Raw genomic sequence first — 20,874 nt, forward strand, 5'->3', positions numbered from 1 at the left:
GATACAGACATATATATACGTACACACGTCTGAACCCTAAAATATTCATGTTGGCGAACTGAATATTCATTTAATGATGGGCCTATTTTAATATAATATATGGGTCCACCCCTTCCTTCATTATTATTGTTTGATACTAATGATTTTACTAATATTCTTTTAATAATTTCTTAATAAATTTCTTATGCTCAGAGTATTTGAATATAATTTTAGTAAAAATAAATAATGAGTAGTAATTTTTTTTTATCTTTTACTCGTTTGCTTTCTTTGAAAATTTATCATTTTGCTTCATCTCACATTTTTTGTCACATTCTTCTTTTAAATGATTTAGTATTTTAATTTTATTTTAATTTTATAGTTTATAATTTTTTACTTTTAATTAAATTAATTAATTGTTTTAATTTTAAAAATATAATTATTTATATTATAATATATGTATTTTTATTGCTGGGTACTTATTGCTTGAATATCTTTTTTTTTTTCTTTATTTTACAAACAAGATCCACTTGATATATTTTACTCCCTCGTCCCAATAAAGTTGTTTTTTTTTTTTTTATTTTTGTCTGTTCCAAAACAATTGTCTTGTTTCATTGGTCTCTATTTTATAACAAAATTATTCGTACTTTTTCAAAACCTCTAATTATTATTCTAACCTACTTTTTAAAATTATTCGTTTTACCTTGTACTTTATACTCACTCTCAAAGACATCTTTCATGGGAGGGGGAGAATAGTAAAAATACATTTGATTTATCATTCTATTAAAATAATAAACTTTTATTTTTACTTTAAAAAATAATTTCTATATATTATTTTTTATCTTATTTTATTTAACATTTCAATTTTATAAATTATATTTAATTTTAACTTTTTATTGCTCTATGTATCCCTTCCCGAAAAAAAAAAAATTATATATCATTCTTTTAAAATTAAAATTACAAAAAATATTTTTTAAAAATAAAATCATACAATACACTTAAAAAATAATAAAAATACAAAAATACTCGATTACAAAATTAAAAACTTACTCAATTTTTAAAGTAAAAAATGGAATTGGGTTCAAACCCCCTCAAATGAAGTTGGAGATTCCCTAATAGGCCTACTATTGGCATATTTTCCAATTGGTCAATATTTCCACACTTGAAATAACAAAATGATGATATAACATACATGCAATAAAATACTTTTTTCGTCCCGAAACTAAGTATCAATTTGATTTTTGTACGTAGTTCTAGAAATATTAATATTATATTGGGATATAGTAGAAATAAAGTTGAAATGACTAAAATAATCTTATTAGTACGTGTGATATAAAGGTAATGACATTTGTGTAATATATTGTAAGTTGTAAGGGTATTTATAATGTTAGGTAGATAGTACAGTTATTAAAAAATGAAATGAATACTTTATTATAGGACGCACTGAAATGGAAAAATTGATACTATGTTATAGGACCGAGGGATTATAAAATATACAAATAACTCACGAAATAAATGTTGAAAATATCGTCAGTAACCTATTACATAAGTGTTAAAAGTTGAGGATCTTTTAATGATAAATGAAGTGGGAAATAATTAGAATGCCCAGATATCTAGAAATATTAATGTTCATTGAATTATTCAATCAAGATACTGAGAATCTGTACAAAAGTAAAACTACAACTTAAAGTAGAACAGTAATAATTAATTTTAATGTCTCGTGACAACCTGAATTAGTATTACTTAGTATTCATCGAACCTTAATTGATCAATCCTCGTCTTCGACAAACAATCTTGTCCTAAAAGTGGGACTTTCATGATCGATCCATCTCATCTACGACACTAAGCTCCATTGTTATCGTTATCAGCTACGATTGTAAGTCTTCTTGCAGTTCTCACGAAGTTACTACACCACCACAATAAAATTCATCGATTTAGCAGAAATTAATATTAATACAAACGACATTATTATTGTAATGAACGATGAGAGCTAAACAAACTCACCTGAACGGTGCATCTGCAAGCAGCCGTCGAACTTCGCCGCCGTCGTCGCAGTACCGAACCCGGTTTCGCATGTCCGAAGCTTCGATCCCGAACATGTTCGCTACCTTACTGTAAAGTTCTTCGTAAGAATTCAGTCGACCGAGGTCGAGAGTCCGGCCTACATCCTCGGATTCGACAAAAACTTTGCAATGGCCGTGGAAACCTTCGTCTAATTTGATTGGATCTCGGACATCACTGTCCGAAACAGTTTTCACTCGATCGAAGCTACTGTTACGATCGGTCGAGCAGCTCTCGGACGTGTGGTTCTCCGGAAGCATTGGCGTTCCGAATAGTATCAACGGCCCAGATTTCCCGTTATCTGTTTTTTTCGCTCCTTGGCTCGGATTGCCAATGGTGAGCGCGCAAGAAACGTTATCGTTGCCGATGAACTTGGAACCGACGAAATTAGAAGCGTCGGGAAGCAAACCCGACTGCATTTTGTTGAGGTGTATTTCCGATAACGACAATCCGAATTGAGCATGCCTGGCTCCCTGCATGCCAGCAGGAGTGTTGTTCGAAAGACAGCCGAAATTAGTACAAAGAATCGGGTTGCCTGAAAACGCCGGCACCGGAATCTGGCCCTCTACGGATTGTAACCTCAGTTTCTTCGGGGGAGGTATAAACGACGAGAAGTGAATCGCAGGCATGTTCGACACTAATTCGACTTGCCACGGGTTGACGCGCTTCACATTTTGAAGCAGCTCCGGCTCGTCCCAACAAACCTGCGCAATCGCAATCGATCATTCACCAACGGTTAGAAACAGTCGCAAAATGAGTTTATTACAACATCAGATTACCTGCAGCAGTCGCCAAGGCGAGTCGGGCCATTGCAGAGGATCAGCAGCGTGCGCCGAAGATATTGTCCCCATAAACCAACTTATCCGCGAAGAATCCTCCGTCTCGAACGCCATTTTAAACCTCATGTCCGAAAACCACCGGTTTCGCAATGCTGCTTTCACGAGAGCTGTCTTTACGCAGAACTCGGGCGCGCTTGCCCGAGGATAGTAAACCACATCGAACGGCTGCCCGCGGGCAGCGTAATTCACTGCTTCTATCACATCCTCCGCCTTCACTTTCCCGCGCCCAATCCAGCCATTGCCGCCGCTGCTTTCGTCGCCATTTCTACCGCTCGACTTAGCCTCGTCCTCGTGCATAAACGCTGGAAAAACACCGTACGGAAAGGCGGCGTTATAGCCCACCGGATTCCAACCGATTATAGTATCATTACCCCGGCCGACGCCTCTTTTGGCTCGCCTAATCCCGACGCAAAGATCGCCATTCGCTGATCGCATAAACACGATCGAATCTCCCGCCACGAGCTTCTTCTGGTTCACAAAAGTGCTCCACCCCGTCGTCAACAGATGCCGCCGCGGCGTCCCCCTGTAAATGTGCCTGAATTTCCATGTCTCGCCGCGGACATCCTTTGCGAAGATTGTCTGAACGGGAGGATCCGCAGAGTAGTCCAGCCGAGGAAATATTGTCTCGGCGCAATACCTCGGCACTGAAAATCCTCCGCCATTGTTGGCGTCGGACTGCGTCAACGTCTTCGCAAACGACGCCGGCTTCTCCTGATTCTCAGCCGCGGCGCCGCCGCCGTCGTCAGTGTCCAATTCGGTCATACCTATTGGCACCAACCTCATCCTCGTATATACCTCGTCTGTCTCGAAATCTGCAGAGAACTTCACTCGAGACACCCGACATGGAATGTAAGAGGGAACCTTGGGACAACTCCTGAAATCGACGTTCCCGGAAGCATGTTCGGCGTGCCCTTGAGGAAAATAGAACACCGTCGAATTCTCCACCGGCAGCTGCACCATGCCGCCGCCGGCGCAGGCCAGCCATAGCTGAGGATCCAAACATTTGTCACCGTCTTCAACCAAGCTTTCTTTAGACTCCATGAAGTTAATCATTCTCTTTACCAGTAAAAATCCAAAATCCAAAATCAAGAATCTGAGCTTCTGTAAAAGAATAAAAATGAAATATATATATATATATATATATCAGAAACAAACAAGAACTATTGAATTGGGGTAAATCAATTTCAATTTCAATTTCAATTTCAATTTCGATTTCTTACCCCTTATTTTCACAGCCAAAATAAACAGAGTAATTATTATCTGTCTGCTCAGAATCAAATTCTTACAGAGGTTTCAAGAAACCCCTGATTCAGACCCAAAATGATCTCTCAAAACAAGCAAGCTAATGAACCCAAAATTCACTTCTTCTTCCCCAACAAAAATTAGAATCCCACAGCGGAATTCAATTTCTGGGAATCAAAACAACACTAAATTTCATCTTCCCATGTATGGAATTTTACAACCAATTAAACATCCAAGGCAAGCAATCAAAAAAAATTACCCTAATAATAATACAGCAAACGTGAACGCAAAGGGAAGAGAAGAACAAAAAAAAAAATTGGAGATTTGAAGAAAAGGATTGAAGCTGAGAAAGAAAGTAGATGGGTTTTTTTTTCTTTTACTTCAATTTTTCTCCCAGTCCCATAGTCACACACTTCACTCCATTCTCGCACAGATAAAAAAATCTCTCTCTCTCTCTCTCCACAAAAATGTCTGTCTGTGAAAGTCCTCGAAGCAACACAGAAAACGCCTTTTAGCAACTCCTTCCCATCCCTCACTTTTTCACCTGAATGGGTTTTCCTTTTCTCCTTTTTTTTTTTTTTTTTTTTTTAATAAAAATATAAAAAATAAAATATATTTCTCACCTTTTTCTTCGGATCTGAAGAATCCACTGTTGTACCTTCCCACGCTATTTTAGCCGATCTTCGACTTTCAGACGCTAAAACTAATTTACAACTTTATCAACTCGGCTTGGATCTCTCGTTTTATCACTTATGGCAACACAATTGTGTGCTATTTAATTTTAGAATAAAATTGGAGTAGTTTTACCAAAATATTTAAAATTATAGACACTCTTTTGTATACATTGTCAAAATTTATAAAAATATCATTTCATTACGATTAAATAAAAATTTAGAAGAAGTAAAAGATTTAATATGCATGTGGCAATTTAGACAAGAGTGGCCAACTGGCAAATGCAATTAAAACAAGGATATTAAATATATTATTCCTCTTTATATATTATTAAGCTATGGATCGCGTGTCGGGGTACCCTTTTTTTTTATTATTATTATTATTTTAAAATATTTGAAAGGAATTTTCAATAGTGGACCGTATGTAATTTTTTTTATTTCTCAATCTATTCACATAGTGACAAGAATATAATTTTATTTACATAAAAGAATGATTATGTTTATAATTTTTAACTAAAATATAAATTTGATTAATGTATAAAAGGTGCACGCTTTACTATTATTGATAAGCAACAATTAAATAAAATTCAAGACCAATTTCCATGATTTGTAATAACATTACCGATTTTGGACAACGAAAATGAGACCACCCAATATTAAATTCTACCTAATAAATTATTGGTTCTGGGTTACCTTTTATAAATATATATATATATATATTTAAAATTATTGTAAGAATAAATTACCAATATGTTTTATTCCCTTGCTTATATTTTATATATTTATATTTATGATACTATTTCTTCAAACGTTATAATATTTAAATGTGTCGATATAAAATAAAATTACAGTAAATATTAGGGCCGGCAAACAGATCGGGTCGGGTCGGGTCAGATCAGCTTAAACGGATTACAAAACCTTTGATCTTGAACTTGACCCATTTAATTAAATGGGTTGATATTTGCAACTTTAACCTGACTTTTTATTAATCGGGTCAACCTGAATTTAACTCGTATAACCCGTTTAATCTGAAAATTTTAAATTTTAATTTTAAATTAAAATTTATATTAACAAAATTTTTAAATGCATAATATATATACATATTAAAGCAAAAAATTATTTATTAATATCATGAAACCGATATTCTAAGAATTGAATTAACAAATACTACGTAATAGTACACAACACAATCCTTTATTTTTTATCGTTTATTTTTATAAAATTGGACATAAATATTGAATTGTATTGATAAAATTTTAAAAATATATTTAAATTTAAAATAATATTAATTAAACAGGTTAGACTGGTTATTTTTCAGATCGAAAATATAGACCTTAACCTGACTCATTTAATTAAATGGGTTAAACGAGTTTAACTCAATTATTAATTGGATCGAAAATCTCAACCCAAACCCAACTAATTCAAGTCAGGTTCGGCTCGGATTATCAGATCGTGTTAATTTTTTTGCCAGCTCAAGTAAATATACATATTTTATATTCCTAAGTTGCTTCCCCAAAAGTTCCAACACATTAAATTGGCGAATGAATAAATGGAGCATGTCGTCGCAACAAAATTTAAATCTTTGTGGTCTATAGATAGATACATTGAAAATTAATTTCTACATTAAATACTTGTAATAAATAAAAAAGGGATTTAATTAAAATATTTATTACTGCAACAGATACGTAAAACGTCACCCGTCCAATGTAAGAAAAAAAATAAAATAAAATAAAATTCATTGTTTTCTCCAAAATCATTCAAATGAAGTTAGTTCAATTTATTTATATTTAATTAAATCGAAATACATATAGTAAAATGATTAAGAATAAAATTAAATTTTATTAGAGTTTTTGGCATAGAGTATGCTACGCCTATTAACTATAGTCTATCACATTAATTAATCAATATTAATGGTTATTAATCACTTTTTCCATATGATAAATAGCAAACGACATTTCATTGGCTACAAACTGTACGTTGAGAATCGGAAATTCATTTATTTAACTTTTTTATTTAAATAAATTAAATAACATTCCCAAGTGATGATTAAGACGTGACAGTATGACATAGGTTGTGTTGTGTGGTCTTGACACTATTATTTAGTATTTATTTTATTATTTATTATGTCATTAATTAAGACCACTGACACACACTACTGTCCAATCCCCACAGTGACAGCGACCCATCAACTAAATTTAATTTTTATAAGTTGGGTGCCGAAAATAAATATAAAAATAATAAACTACTAGTAATAGATATTTTTAATATATTTATTTATTTATTTATTTATGTGTTTCATAATTAAAATATATATATACACAATTAAACAGAGCGCGTATTATATCACTCCATGATACGACGTCGTATTCGGAGAGTTAATAATGCAAGAAACGTCACACGTCAGAGGTTAGTGGGTTTTGTCGCGGCAGTGTTCGATGACTGACGCGACTCTATCTCTGTGTTTGTCTCTCTGTCGTTTATTTATTCCACTATGATTTTTTTTTATTTTTTTATTTTTTATTTTTTAAGAATACATTTTATTAAAATAATTTAATAATTATATTTACCTAGCCCGAGCCGATTTTATTTTATCACAAACATTTAATTGGACAATTGGAGCTGTTTCGAATAACTTAAATGATATAATTATATTGAATGCATAATTTCAAAACAAATTATTGAACATAGTGATGAACTTTTCAACTTCCTACAACCATATCAAGATATACGTGTCATCGTCTCATGGGCTTCCCTGCTCAGCACGTAATTCCTGATACTTTATTTCATTGATTTTTCATTTCAATATATAATATATATAATTTTGGAATTTACCAAATTCCTAATAAAATAAAATTATCTAAATATTTCATAAATAAATAGATAAAATCAGAAACAGCATTTGACAAATATGTGGCAGATAATGAGACAGGTTTCCCAGCACAGATATCATATGTAATAGGGTAGGTCCAAATTTATTTTATTTTATTTTTAGGTTAGCTTTTCTTAATCAACTAACGATTAATCAACCACCAAACTTCTCCAACATATGCATTTAATTTTCTCTCTTCACCTAATGGGTTTTTTGTTTTTTTTTTTTCTTCAAAATAATAATATACTTAAAGCAAAATTACTATTTTATTTAATTGTCATCGACTATACAATTACTAGGCCTCTTCATTAATGTATAGAATCAGTTTGGTCAACCTATTGAATATGTAACAATGATTTTGGACTATAATATAATATAATTTATGAATTTAATTCAATCCCAAACTTCATTACACTAAAGTATATATATTGTTTCGAGTGGTGAGTAAAAAAAAAAATAATGAGAATAACCACATAATGATTAGTAGTAAATACAAACCAAAAGTAACAATCATTGTACAAAATTTTTAGTTACATCTACTTACATTTTACAAGAAAATCATTAAAAAATTATATACTAATAATTATTTCACTTTATATATATATATATATTTATTTATTTAAGTAAAATGGACTGTGAACGGACGAAAAAGCCCAATGGAAGCAAGAGAATGGGCAGGGGAGTTTTGCGTTACACGTGTCAATCGATGAGTGGAGAAAATAAGACTTTTCAATCTGAAGGTTATTTTCGTAACTGCACTTGAAAACGTGATCCGACTTTTGCTGTGGCAAATGCGACTTTGCAGTTTCGAGCACCACCAGGCAGCAGTGGACCGATTCCACTGTGGAGGAAGTGAAGGAGAGGGAGGACAGCTGGGGCGACTGCCTTGCATTTCTCTCATAGGCTTCCTCCAATGGACTCGTTCGCATTCTCATGGAAGCATTCAACCACGGACTCGAGTCTGTTATCTGACATGCTTGCTTTGGTTGGTAATATTTTTATTAGTCTGTTTGTGTTTGGTGAAAATTGTCAGTGGGAAGAAATTGGGAGCGGATTCTACCATGGCGTACATGAGGCTTGGTTCAAAAACTGACGTATTTCAGCGTGAAGGACAAAGATGGTAACTGGATGCTCCTCAATTTAATTTTCTTACACAATATGATTAATAGATATGCTGGTTGCTTGCTTATACGGCAAGTTTTGATATCAGAGTTTATATTTTGAGACACGGATAGAGTGGTTTTTGAGTGTTATCTGTTTGTGCTAATGGTTGTACTGGATTTGATTATGCAACAATGCCACTTCATGAAAGCAATGTTTTTTCTGTGTGGCCCTTACCAGGCAATGCTCATCTGGCCTCCACAGTGATGTTATAATTCAGATTGGGGAAACGTCCTTTCATCTCCACAAGGTGAAGAAGTAAATGAATTCTGTTCCGTTCTAAATCATCAGTCTGTACATACACCACGTTACTGTTTTGACATTGGATGTGAAAATGTTGGCATGTTGCAGTTTCCTTTGCTGTCCAAAAGTGCACTGTTTGAGAAGCAGCTCGGAAAATCAGGCAGTAGTGATGTATCTGCTTGTGTGCTGGAACTAAATGAGTTACCCGGCGGAGCTAAAGCTTTTGAGATAGTAGCGAAATTTTGCTATGGTGTCAAAATCGAGCTTACATCTGAGAATGTTGTAAGCGTCAGATGTGCTGCTGAGTACCTCCAAATGACTGAAGAGTATGGTGAAGGAAATCTTATTGCATTAACAGAGACTTTTCTTAGTGAGGTTTTTGGCAATTGGATTGACACAATAAAAGCTCTTGAAACCTGCGACGAAGTTCTTCCACATGCGGAGAAGCTTCATATTGTGTCAAGATGCATACACTCCCTGGCAGCGAAAGCCTGTGGTGATCCTTTGCTTCTCAATGGCTCTGCATCTGGAATCAATGAGACTAAAAGTACTACCGGTGATCCATCTTGGAATGGTATAAGCACTGGTACAAAGACACAAGTAAGTGATGACTGGTGGTATGATGATGTGTCCTTTCTCAGTTTGCCTCTCTATAAACGCTTGATCCGTGCTGTTGAAGCAGGAGGCATGAGGCCTGAAAGTATTGCTGGTGCTCTAGTGTGTTATGCGGAGAAATACATTTCCCAGATGACTCGACAACCAAACTCCAAAAATCCAAGCTCCAGTTCAACAGTTTCCATCACTTCTGAGGCAGATCAAAGGGAAATTCTCGAGGAGATTGTGGAGTTACTTCCGAATCAGAAAGGTGTTGTGAGCACAAGATTCCTTCTCAGGTTGCTCCGAACTGCTATGGTTCTGCAGGCCAGTCCGTCTTGCAGAGAAAATGTGGAGAGGAGAGTAGGATTCCAATTAGATCAAGCTTCTTTGGAAGATCTTTTGATCCCAAATGTTTGCAATTCTGGTGAAACATCTTATGATATCGATTGCTTCCAGAGAATTTTGGACCAGTTTATGGTTATGGAGCAGACCTCAGCAGCTGTTTCTCCATCCATTGTTGAAGATAGTCATGTAATGGATGGGACACGCTCCTTATCATCATTGACAATGGTAGCCGATTTGGTGGATGCATATCTTGCTGAGGTGGCTGCAGATGCTAACATGAAATTCTCAAAATTCCAAACCCTTGCTGCAGCAGTTCCAGATTATGCTAGGCCAATTTCTGATGGTATGTACCGTGCTCTCGACATATACCTCAAGGTAAACTCTCTCATCCTCGCCCTCGGATCAGATATTTATGTTGTAACTGTATAGAAACCAGTGTCTTCTACCAGCAGTTGAACTATCCACCTCTCACAAGAATTTGCAGATTGACTTCTAAGAAATACTGTTATGGCAGGCACATCCTTTGCTCACGGATCCTGAGAGGGAGCAAATTTGTAGATTCATGAATTGCCAGAAGCTTTCATTGGAGGCCAGCACTCATGCTGCCCAAAATGAGAGACTACCACTAAGAGTTGTTGTGCAAGTTTTATTCTTTGAGCAGCTTCGGCTGCGAACATCAATCTCTGGTTGGTTCATTGCTTCCAGCAATCTTGACACCTCTGATAATCCCAGTTCAGTTTTTACACACTCCAAGAACGACGGTAGCCACCACAGGGACAGAGTGACTGGCATGGAAGATGTGCGAGAACGTGTTAGTGAGCTGGAGAAGGAGTGTCAAAGCATGAAAGAGGAGTTTCATAAGCTTGTCAAAACAAGGAGATTTTGGAACATATTCTTCAGGAGAAAATCACGTCATGCAAATTCCAAATCGCACAGCAATGGCAAGATGCAACAACCTCATGAAAAATGGCTCTAGCGGTTGAAACGTAAGCACACTGTTTAATATTTGAGCATTCTTGCCCCCTCCGATGCCTTTAAGTAATTTTTTTACATCAATAAATTTCATGATTTTGCAGAAAATAAATAAAATTAAAAAGACTTATAGATAGCCTTGATTGAATGTGGCAAGTTTATCAAGGTTGGAAATATTGAAACATAATTCATGTTGTAAGAGGTCAGGCTCAAGAAAGGTTCCAATTGTTGAATGGACCAACAATGAAAGTGGCTAGTGTTGTTCTCAAGGCAATATGAGAACTTCCACCCCACAAAACACCCACATATGCAGACAGTGAGATTCAACTGAAATTGCTGTCGGGGTCCATAACTAGTTTCCATTTGGCCTTGAATTATCCAGGGCACATGGCTCTTCCCCCTTATCCCTGATTTGCCCCACTACATTTTTTATTTATTTGTTGTTTGGTCTTGTCTTATTCATCCCTGAGAAAATGCCCCCCTAACCTTATGTTAGTATTTCCCTCCCTTGTTATCCAATTTAGTTGAACACATGCTTGCACTAGGGATGGTCCCTCTGTTTTTCCTTTGGGATTCTGGAACACATGGTCCATCCCTGCTGTAGGACAGAATTTTACCATTACCTGCCCTCACTATCCTGTAACTTGCATCAATGGAAAAATAAATAAAAGAACAGTTAATTCTTTACAGTTACAAGTGCAAATGAGTTCTTTCATGTTGTAAATATTGAATTGCTTTTAAGTATGCTTGCTAAGCAGTTATAGTCAAAGATTTAAACTGTTAAGGGAACCCTTAAACAAATGTCCAGTGTATAAAACAACTGATGCATGCATAATAGTGGGTATTCCATTAGAAGCTAAGAAAATACATAGTGCATTTGATAGTTACACCTTGCAAAACAAACTAAATTTCAGTGCGGTTGACAAAATATGAAGGTATCAACATATAGAGCTCATTTTCAGATACATATACAAAAGATCTCCTTCATAAAAGTAAAAATCAAGTTAGCTTCTTCAAACGGCAACGTCCACGATCTAATGAATACTTCTGTGCTGCTGCAAACTCATTTTTTCTCACCTGGACATGTCATATTTTTGTGAGTATCCGAATTGTTCCATCTCCCAGCTCAGCTTTGAAGCAACCCTTTCATGGCGAGGTACGTACTCCTGTAACACATCTATGATTTAACAATTGTAGCTGGACTGTGGATTCTTTGGTTTGTTTCAAATGCTTGTTGGCACATTAATTTACATAGCATCAATAGCAGCTAGGCAGCATTTTGCAGTGGAGAAAATTTGATGTACTGTTTATTTTTATAGGTGTCTTTCAAGCTTTTACTCAAAGGCAAAACCTCTAATACATTATGCCATTTACTTGGATGCAGGACAACAGAATATAAGTACCTCCAATTTCTCGACCAGCTCCCTTGCTGTTGGCGCGGATACTATTATGTGTCGAGCACTAGTGCTGATAAATCCTTCCTCTACGGCTTTGTCAATAAAAGATAACAAGGAATTGTAGTATCCATCCACATTCAGCAATCCAACCTACAAAATACCGGTATTTGATTCATTCCTCCCTCTATCTTCCATAATTCAATTACAGTAAGAAAGCTTTAATATAATGACATACTGGCTTATCATGGATGCCAAGCTGAGCCCAAGTTATCACCTCAAGTAATTCCTCCAAAGTCCCATAGCCACCTACACAAATTGATGGCATATATAAACTTGCACCCAGTGGATGTATATATATGCATGTGTATAGAGTTATTGAGTCAGAGCATCTACTAGGGTTTAAAAAATTAGTAATAATAAGACATAAAGCAATAAAATATTAGGACATGATCAAGATGCAATTAATTGTTGTTTGTTTGTGTGTGTGTTTTTCTTTTATTTTTTTTGGGGTGGGGGGGTGGGGGTGTGGTCTGAATGGGAATTTATTACTCCAATCCTTTCTAGTAAATGTGATCATGATGACCCTCTGCAAATGCTTCATACCACAGACTCAGTATTTTTTGGCTACATCCAAATAATTTTATTCAGTTAGGAAATGACCACTGATTCATTGAACCTCTGGGATGCAATCAAAATAATCACTATCATTCCCAAATGGCACCAAGCCCATTGAACAACCTCAAATAGGGAAATTTGTACAATTTGACAAGCATCCATCTGCCAGTTAGAGCAGGCTGGTGATTTATTATTTATTGCTGCAGTGTCATCAGGACAAGCAAAAAAGCAGCAGCCCCTCTGAGACAGACAGAGCCAAAGAACCCTAATTTTCAGTGCAAGATATGGGTGAAACATAAATTTAGGGTTGCCTCTGTAATCGTAATGCTGTGCTACACTGTAGCTTTCTTAGCATTTTACTCCATTTGCCACAAATAGTTTTGCCAACACTAAATTGAAACTTTCTGTTTAGGTCCAAAGTTCATTTGAGAAATTCCCAAGAACTTTCACTTAAATTGCAGAAATAAGGCAAAGCAATAATGCTTCATAAGTCTATCTTTTTAGGTTTTAGCACAAACCTGGCAAGGCAATGAAGGCATCTGAATGTCTAGCCATCTCTGCTTTCCTTTGGTGCATATCTGCAACTGCTTTCACTTCTCCCACTGTTTCTCCAGTTAACTGCAAAAGGGGTGACAACTTTTAATCCCACAAGCCAACATGTTTGCTAATAGAAGCTGAAAATGGAAATTGATATAAAAAGGGTTATGGACAAACCCTCCAACCCAAACTCATTAAAACTCATTGCATTTGTATTGGGAGCTGTGCAGCTAAATTGGGAAAGGGGGACAAAAATACCAATAGACTTGATGTAAAAATGTTCAAAGTCAAAGGCTACTTCAACAGCCAGTGGTGGACTCAAAGGCCAAAGCTGGATAAGCACATACATGTGTTTACACCCAAAAAAGGAATACAAAAGAACAATCAAGAAAATAGTGGGTTTGAGAGAGAGAGAGAGAGAGAGAGAGAGAGAGAGAGAGAGAGCAAAAAACAGTATATATATTATAGTACAATAAATGAGATAATGCAAACAGGAGATGCAGAGAGAGCAGAGCAGAACCACAGCACAGAAAAATAAAGGGAGAAGCATTTGCAAGAAAAAGAAGATAAATATACATATAATATGTTAATTTGTTTACATAAACACCAAAAATGAAAAGATTGTAGGTAAACAAATCACTAGCCACCAAGTGTATCCTGCCCCTTGGATAAGATTGGGGGGTGGGGGGGTGGAGGACCATCTAGGACTCAAGGACAATCTATCACATTATGCAAGTGGGAATACAAAAAGAATAACAACAACAACAACAATAATTATAGTAATCTAGAAAAGAAAGCAGATTGGCCATTTCAACCAAATCTAATTAAAAAATAAAAGAAACCATGACAAAGAAAGAACCCCAACAGCTTAACTTGTGGGTGGGTCAATCAACTTTTCCAACACAACACACAGATATAATGAAGGATTAGAAGGTTTTAAAAGGACTTTTTTCAAGAAGACATACATACATACCTCTCGAGGCATGAGCGTCTTGGGAATAACCCTGCAGAGGGAGGGAGGGAGACAATAACATGACAAAATTATCAGTTTTGGTCAAGATTCATCAAACAACTATAAAACTCAATTAATCATAGAGTGTCCCCAGCTTTTGGTGAAGCCAATGGTACAGGAATGGATTAACACTCACAAACATAGTAGTATATCATTATTTTTAAAATATGAGATTAGAATGATAATAATAAAAAGTGGGGGGCTCACCCAATGACATGCCTACCCCCATCATGAACAGCCTGTGAAACCAAGCCCATCAGGCCTATGCTGCCTCCTCCATAGACCAAATCAATGTCTTTGGAAACCTTAAGAAACACATCATTGAAAAAGAAAGGGGGGATTAAAATGAATTCCAAGAAATAATGTGGGGTGTGTTGTGGGGGTGTTAAAGAATGATGGAATTCAATTAGAAGTGGTTTGGAGAAAAAGAGGTAAAGAAAAATTCTACCACAGTCAAATACCATGGTGAAGAGTACTTGTAATGGTACATTATGGTAACACATATTCTTATCCACTTGAGGAAAAGAAAAGGTTATTTATGAATCATCTCTAAAATTTGGGGAGACACCTGTGGATGACAGCAACAGGACTAGTGGAAAATACACAAGAAGTGGAAATGTTATACTAATATACATACACTGTAGGGAGACAACCTTATCTCCGAAGTGCAGAAAAAAAAAAGAAAACTGTTTGGAAATTGATTTGCAACTAAAACCTAAAAGATGAAAAAACTAGGGTGGGTGGGGGTGGGGGTGGGGGGTTTCCTTTTTGTCAAGCTTTTTTATGCACCAGCATAAACACAGATTCTACATGCAATGCTTCTTCAACAAAATACTTCCAAAACAGAGACTTTTTTTTTTTTTTTTGTATCAAGTCAAACTTGAAGGAATGCCAAACCTCCTCCAATGGTGAAACTCAAACCAGAGAGAGAGAGAGCCAATGGGGTGGGGGGAAGGGGAACATAAGGGAAAAATGAAAAAAGAAAAATAAAAGATACAACCCACTTTTTTTATATGGACTAAATAAACTTTTTAGTTAGATAGCAACAACCAAAACTTAGATTAAAAGAATGGAATAAGTGTGTGTGTGTGTTTAGGAAGAAGCAGAAGCAGATATTGTTATTACCAAGACTTGACCTAGCTCAATAGCAGCATCTTGGTAGCTTGTTTTCTTGCCTTGGCTACTCCCACAAAAGACACAAATCCTCTTGAACTTTGATGGCTTGGCTTCACTGTCCATCTCCATTGAGATTCTCTTTTCTGTCTCTCTCTGGTTATGGCTGTCTTTGTTATCCTAATGCAGGGGAAAACTTGGAATAAAAGAAGAATCTTTTTCGTAATAATCTTCTCCCTCACCTCCCCTGTAGATGATACTCTCACCTAGCTAGCTATTCTGTGTAAGCTTATAGTGCCTGCCTACATATATATCTATATATATATGTGTGTGTGTGTGTGAGAGAGAGAGAGAGATAGAGAGAGAGTGAGAGAGAGAGAGAGGGAATTTGTGATATGAAAATCTTGTTGGGTTTAATGGAGAGAATTTTTGGGTTATGGAAAATTACAAGGATTAGAGAAGGCTATTGCATTCTTGGTGGCTCTTCTTCACCAATACCCCAGCGTTTTATTTATAAGGGTCCTGGCACGTGCCGAATGTACTGGCACGTGTAGACCACTCCAATTAATTGGTTTTATTCTTTATTTATTTTATTCATTTGGGATTTCGAAAAATATGGGTTTTGAAAAATAGACTTTTTTTTTTTCTTTCTTCTTTTTTTTTCCCTTTTTATTACTAATGGTAGTTAATGCTAAAAAAATAAATTGATAATATTGACTTTTGAATGATAATGATGACATGTATATGATTCAGATCTTACAATCAATTAAGACTACGCACACATATTTTATTTTTATTGAGCGTACCAATCCTATATATCCTTTTCAACTTTTGTGAACCACAATTTCATAAATTTGTAGGCATTCTTGAATGTATACATTATATTAATGGTTACCATATAAGAACCACCCACAATTCATTCACAAGCTTTTTGTATTTATTGAGGCCATTTATTAGTATACCCTAGTGATTTTTAAATATATATATATATATGTATAGAATAATGAAATTGGCATTTCAATTTATGCAAAAATTATTAAATTGGATTTGGGATTGTGAAGAGGGTGCATGTATAGAAAAGATTAGCACCTTTTGTCCATCATCCACTTACTTGTACAATTCTTGTCATATATACTCTTCCAAAAACCAATCAATCCTTATAATTAAATGAAAAATAGCACTATGGAATGAATGCAACAAAGTGGCTAATGGGTGTGCTAAAAATTTTCAAGAACTCCTCTCACATATAATAATAATATATTAGAGCGGGGTAGGGGGGGGGGGGGGGGGGGTCAGGTGTTGCCCCCTGAAAAGCCCTCCATTGAGAGGCAAGTGTGCTGTGGACAGAGAAAACAAATGTAAGTTTATTACACTCCATCCCATATTTCCCATTCCCATTCCCATTCCCATAACTCATAAGCACAAGGCAACCAAGCATGCTCTAGAATAATGTCCCATACCATTCTTCAATTAATTAATCCCACACCATTATATATATATATATATATAATTTAGAGAGAGAGAGAGAGAGAGAGAGGGGGGGGGGGGGGGGGTAACTAAGTAGGGATTAATTAATGGCTAACCCATGTATTAATTAATTAATTAAATTATTTATTTATTGATAGAGAGAGTTACCTGGATTGTGGGAACTCGGTTATTTAATTAAGGCATGCAATGAAATGCATCTAGCTGGAATTAATGTGTGTGTAAAAATTATTAATTGATTAATTAATTAATAAAAACTCTGTTCTTGATCCCTAATCCCAAAGGCATTGCCCTTTCTGTCTTTTTGCCCTTTCCCTCTGCTTTGTCTCTTCTCACCTTTCTCAATATCTTCCAATTAATAATTTAATGTATATATATAGACACTCGAGTAGTACGTTATAATTTTAATTATTATTATTATTATTATTATTATTTTACTGGGTGGTAAAGTAATTAATTATATCGTGGTGTAAAATTTTAAATTTAAATTAAATTTATATTAGTTTTCTTTTGCACGGGTTGAAGGCATGCTATGCATGTTTTCTTGTGTTAGTGGCTTCAATCATATTTAATTAAATTTAAATTAGTTTTTGTTGCAAAACATGCATGCATGTGCTGTGTAGGTGTAGGTGTAGGTGTAGCTAGCTACCTAGCTCTGTATATACATAAATATTTAATTATTTTATATATATATATATATATATTTACATTAATGGAGTAAAATAATTAATGGGAATAATGGGAAACAAACTTGAATGGCAAATACTGAAGTGGTAACTGTGATACAAACATCAGAGTGGGAATATGTGACTTTCAATAATTAATTATATAGTATCTTAATAAAATAAAAAAAACAAATGTATTTTTTGAAAGAAAATTTTGAAAATAATAAAAAGATGATATTTGATACATTAAAAAAAAAAAAAAAACTATATTAATGAATAGTATTAAAAATTTTAACTATTCATGTGCAATCGGAGCCTTAATTTCGTGCTTGTTGACAATGGTATTTATATACAAATATTTATTTATTTGAACAAATACAATATGTACTTTTAAGATTGTATTTTAATTTTACAAATAATAAATAATGGATTGAAAAATAATTTATATTTTTAGTAATATATTAATTTTAATAAATTTTAAAAACCATTTCTTAGTGCTTTTCTGCAAATGCTCATTGCCACAGCAAAATATTATTGTCCAACTATATATATATATATATATATATGTGTGTGTGTGTGTGTGTGTGGATTTTAGGACATATTCCACTACACGCAACACTCCATTACTAATTTCATTTCCCACACTCTACTTTTGAATTAAAATAAGTCTATATCTTTAATTCATATTTATATTAAAATATTTTGAAATTTTAATTTTGTAGAGGCTATTTAAACTCATGACTTGACTATTACAATGATCCTTTATTTAATGTTTTGAATAAATTTAAATTTAAAATTAAAAAGAGAGGTATATATGTAGGGGTATATATGGAATAAATTTTATTCAAAGTAATGAGTGGCAATGCCCCATCAGGACACGTGGCAGTAGATTAAATTGTGAAACATAAAAATATCACATTATAAAATCCAAACAAATTTTCATATGGCCTCCCTCATACTCTCATCTCTCACTTGGCCAACTTTTCTTTTCATAACCAACATTCCAAAACTAGAATTTTTTATTTCTTTTCATTACAGGCAACCTTTCCTAGACAAATTTAAATATATGAAAAAAGAACATGAAAATAAAACAGATCGAAGGATAATGAAATTAAACCTCTGCAAATTAACCTATTTAATTACTGTAAAATTCATTGCAAAACCATGTTTTAATTTTGGTGGTTTTTTTTTCTTCTTTAATTAAATACACGATAAAATAAACAGTAAAAACTATTACATGATTTGGACCATGATTGATTATTTTATTTTATTTTCTAGATTTATAATTAAAGCCAAATATCAAGGGATTGCAACAAACCCTGGTTGGACAAAAGTGTTGAATGGTGAAGTACTTTTTGACCTCATAAATTGACCCAATCATATATATAAACTCACTTTTATTTTTATTTTTTTTTATATATATATTTTTGCCTTCTAATTTGGAGGGAATCGAATTTTCTTACAAGCAATTAAACCGACAGACAAAAGTCAGTCTTTTCGATGATTGCTTTGTTAGTTGATGACGACAAAACCCACTCTAGAAACTCCCCTCACTTAATTCAACCCTCTATGTTTTATTTTTATTATTTATTAATTTTTTGTCCCAATCAAATAAATTTCCAATTTTTCTAAGGGAAATATAATAATAGTCGTGGTCGTGGAATAATAACATACCCAAAAGGCCAAATAAATTAATTCATTTGTCACTATCAAAGGTTAATCAATCAATTAATTAATTAATATGTAGTGTTAAGAAGTGGTAATCAAAGAGAAACTGCGTGAGAATAAGATTCCAATGGATGGGCCCACCTATATATATATACATACATATGTAATAGCGGTTAATACCGTTACAAATTAAATAAAAGTCAAACTTCAATACAATTTCTCAATTTTTCAAATTTTCTTAAATTTTAAATTTTATGTTTTTTATTTCACGATTATTTTAATATCAAATTCAAACTAATCAAAGTCATCCAAAAGAAACATTGTGCACTTTATTTATATATAAGTATGGACTTGTTCATTTAATATTGTATTATTTAATACTCCCTCCGTCTCAATACAATAGTCTTGGTTATTATTTTTGTCCGTACCAAAACAATGGTCTAATTTCCATAAATATTCATATCACTATAAAATTATCCTTACTTTTTTTATTATTATTACATAAATGCCACTATTTTTTACACTCACAAAGGTAATAAAGTTTTTTACTCATATTTTTTTTACAACTATCAATATAATATAATATTCCTTAATTCTCGTGTCCAACCAAATAAAACTATAATTTTGGGACGCTATCAATATAATATAATATTTCTTAATTCTCGTGTCCAACCAAATAAGACTATAATTTTGGGACGGAGGGAGTATCTTTTATTTTATCTTATTACAAAAATATCACATTCATTCTTATATTTTTATACTCTTAACAATTATTTCTTCCTGTGAAACATATCACTCATGAAATTAAAAAACATATTTTTGGTTTCATTTTATTTACTATATAATTTTTAAAATTTTATATAAAATATCAGGTCATAAATTTCAGGATATTCCCGTACATGCCGACATGCAAAATATGGACTTTTTCGATCCATATGAATAATAATATTATTTATTGATAAGAATAGCAAATCCCTAATATGTAGGATGGAGTGGGGACAAGTGTTTGCCTACCATCGAACAACCTAAAACCTATTGTACTAGTTACTGCAATTCACAAAGTCCGGCAATCTTATTTTTATTTTTATTTTTATTTTTTCTAATCCGTTTTTGTTAAATTTATCAAATTATTAATTTTGATAAAATTAACAAATCAATATTTATCTATTACTATTCATTTACTTATTTAATTTAAATATTATTATATTTTCACTTTTTCTTTATCTTTATTTATGTGCACAAAGAAAGAAAGTATTACTACAGTATCTATATGCCCTTTTTTTTTTTTCATTTTTGCATTAAGTCGGGTGTGTTTGTTTGGAGTTTGGATTATAACTTGATATAAATAAGTGTTGATATAATATAATATTAAAAAAAAAAGTATTTGAGGAAAAATAAGATGAATA

At 33.8% G+C, this 20,874-nt stretch overlaps 3 protein-coding genes across 6 annotated transcripts; 1 reads left to right on the plus strand and 2 right to left on the minus strand.

Annotated features, from left to right (window-relative positions):
* Window positions 1-1,588: 1,588 nt before the first annotated feature.
* LOC127252173 (auxin response factor 18-like) lies at window positions 1,589-4,889 on the minus strand. 2 transcript variants are annotated; one of them, XM_051276242.1, is made up of 4 exons: window positions 4,742-4,889; window positions 2,817-3,977; window positions 1,981-2,741; window positions 1,589-1,882 (listed from the first exon to the last, which is right to left on the minus strand). In XM_051276242.1, exons 2-4 carry the CDS (start codon window positions 3,927-3,929, stop codon window positions 1,819-1,821), a joined length of 1,938 nt encoding a protein of 645 aa, XP_051132199.1. In that variant the 5' UTR covers window positions 3,930-3,977; window positions 4,742-4,889; the 3' UTR covers window positions 1,589-1,818. The 2 variants fall into 2 exon arrangements, with proteins under 2 accessions (XP_051132199.1, XP_051132198.1); XM_051276241.1 differs by lacking the exon at window positions 4,742-4,889 and adding an exon at window positions 4,097-4,672.
* Window positions 4,890-8,436: 3,547 nt separating this feature from the next.
* LOC127251733 (BTB/POZ domain-containing protein At5g03250-like) lies at window positions 8,437-13,443 on the plus strand. Of its 3 annotated transcripts, none has more exons than XM_051275579.1 (6): window positions 8,437-8,778; window positions 9,000-9,069; window positions 9,171-10,379; window positions 10,519-10,990; window positions 12,361-12,536; window positions 13,195-13,443. In XM_051275579.1, the coding sequence occupies exons 1-4, from the start codon at window positions 8,450-8,452 to the stop codon at window positions 10,978-10,980; spliced, it is 2,070 nt and encodes a 689-aa protein (XP_051131536.1). In that variant the 5' UTR covers window positions 8,437-8,449; the 3' UTR covers window positions 10,981-10,990; window positions 12,361-12,536; window positions 13,195-13,443. The 3 variants fall into 3 exon arrangements, with proteins under 3 accessions (XP_051131536.1, XP_051131535.1, XP_051131537.1); XM_051275578.1 differs by having other exon boundaries at window positions 8,438-8,778; window positions 10,519-12,132; XM_051275580.1 differs by lacking the exons at window positions 12,361-12,536; window positions 13,195-13,443 and having other exon boundaries at window positions 8,439-8,778; window positions 9,000-9,077.
* Window positions 11,805-16,124, minus strand: LOC127251734 (cytokinin riboside 5'-monophosphate phosphoribohydrolase LOG3-like). The gene is made up of 7 exons (XM_051275581.1): window positions 15,663-16,124; window positions 14,745-14,842; window positions 14,499-14,529; window positions 13,507-13,606; window positions 12,609-12,679; window positions 12,380-12,523; window positions 11,805-12,142 (listed from the first exon to the last, which is right to left on the minus strand). Exons 1-7 carry the CDS (start codon window positions 15,780-15,782, stop codon window positions 12,050-12,052), a joined length of 657 nt encoding a protein of 218 aa, XP_051131538.1. The 5' UTR covers window positions 15,783-16,124; the 3' UTR covers window positions 11,805-12,049.
* Window positions 16,125-20,874: the final 4,750 nt, after the last annotated feature.

The sequence above is a fragment of the Andrographis paniculata genome, unplaced genomic scaffold, assembly GCF_009805555.1.
Source record: "Andrographis paniculata isolate CXL003 unplaced genomic scaffold, ASM980555v1 Contig45END, whole genome shotgun sequence".
NCBI classification, from domain to species: Eukaryota; Viridiplantae; Streptophyta; class Magnoliopsida; order Lamiales; family Acanthaceae; genus Andrographis; species Andrographis paniculata.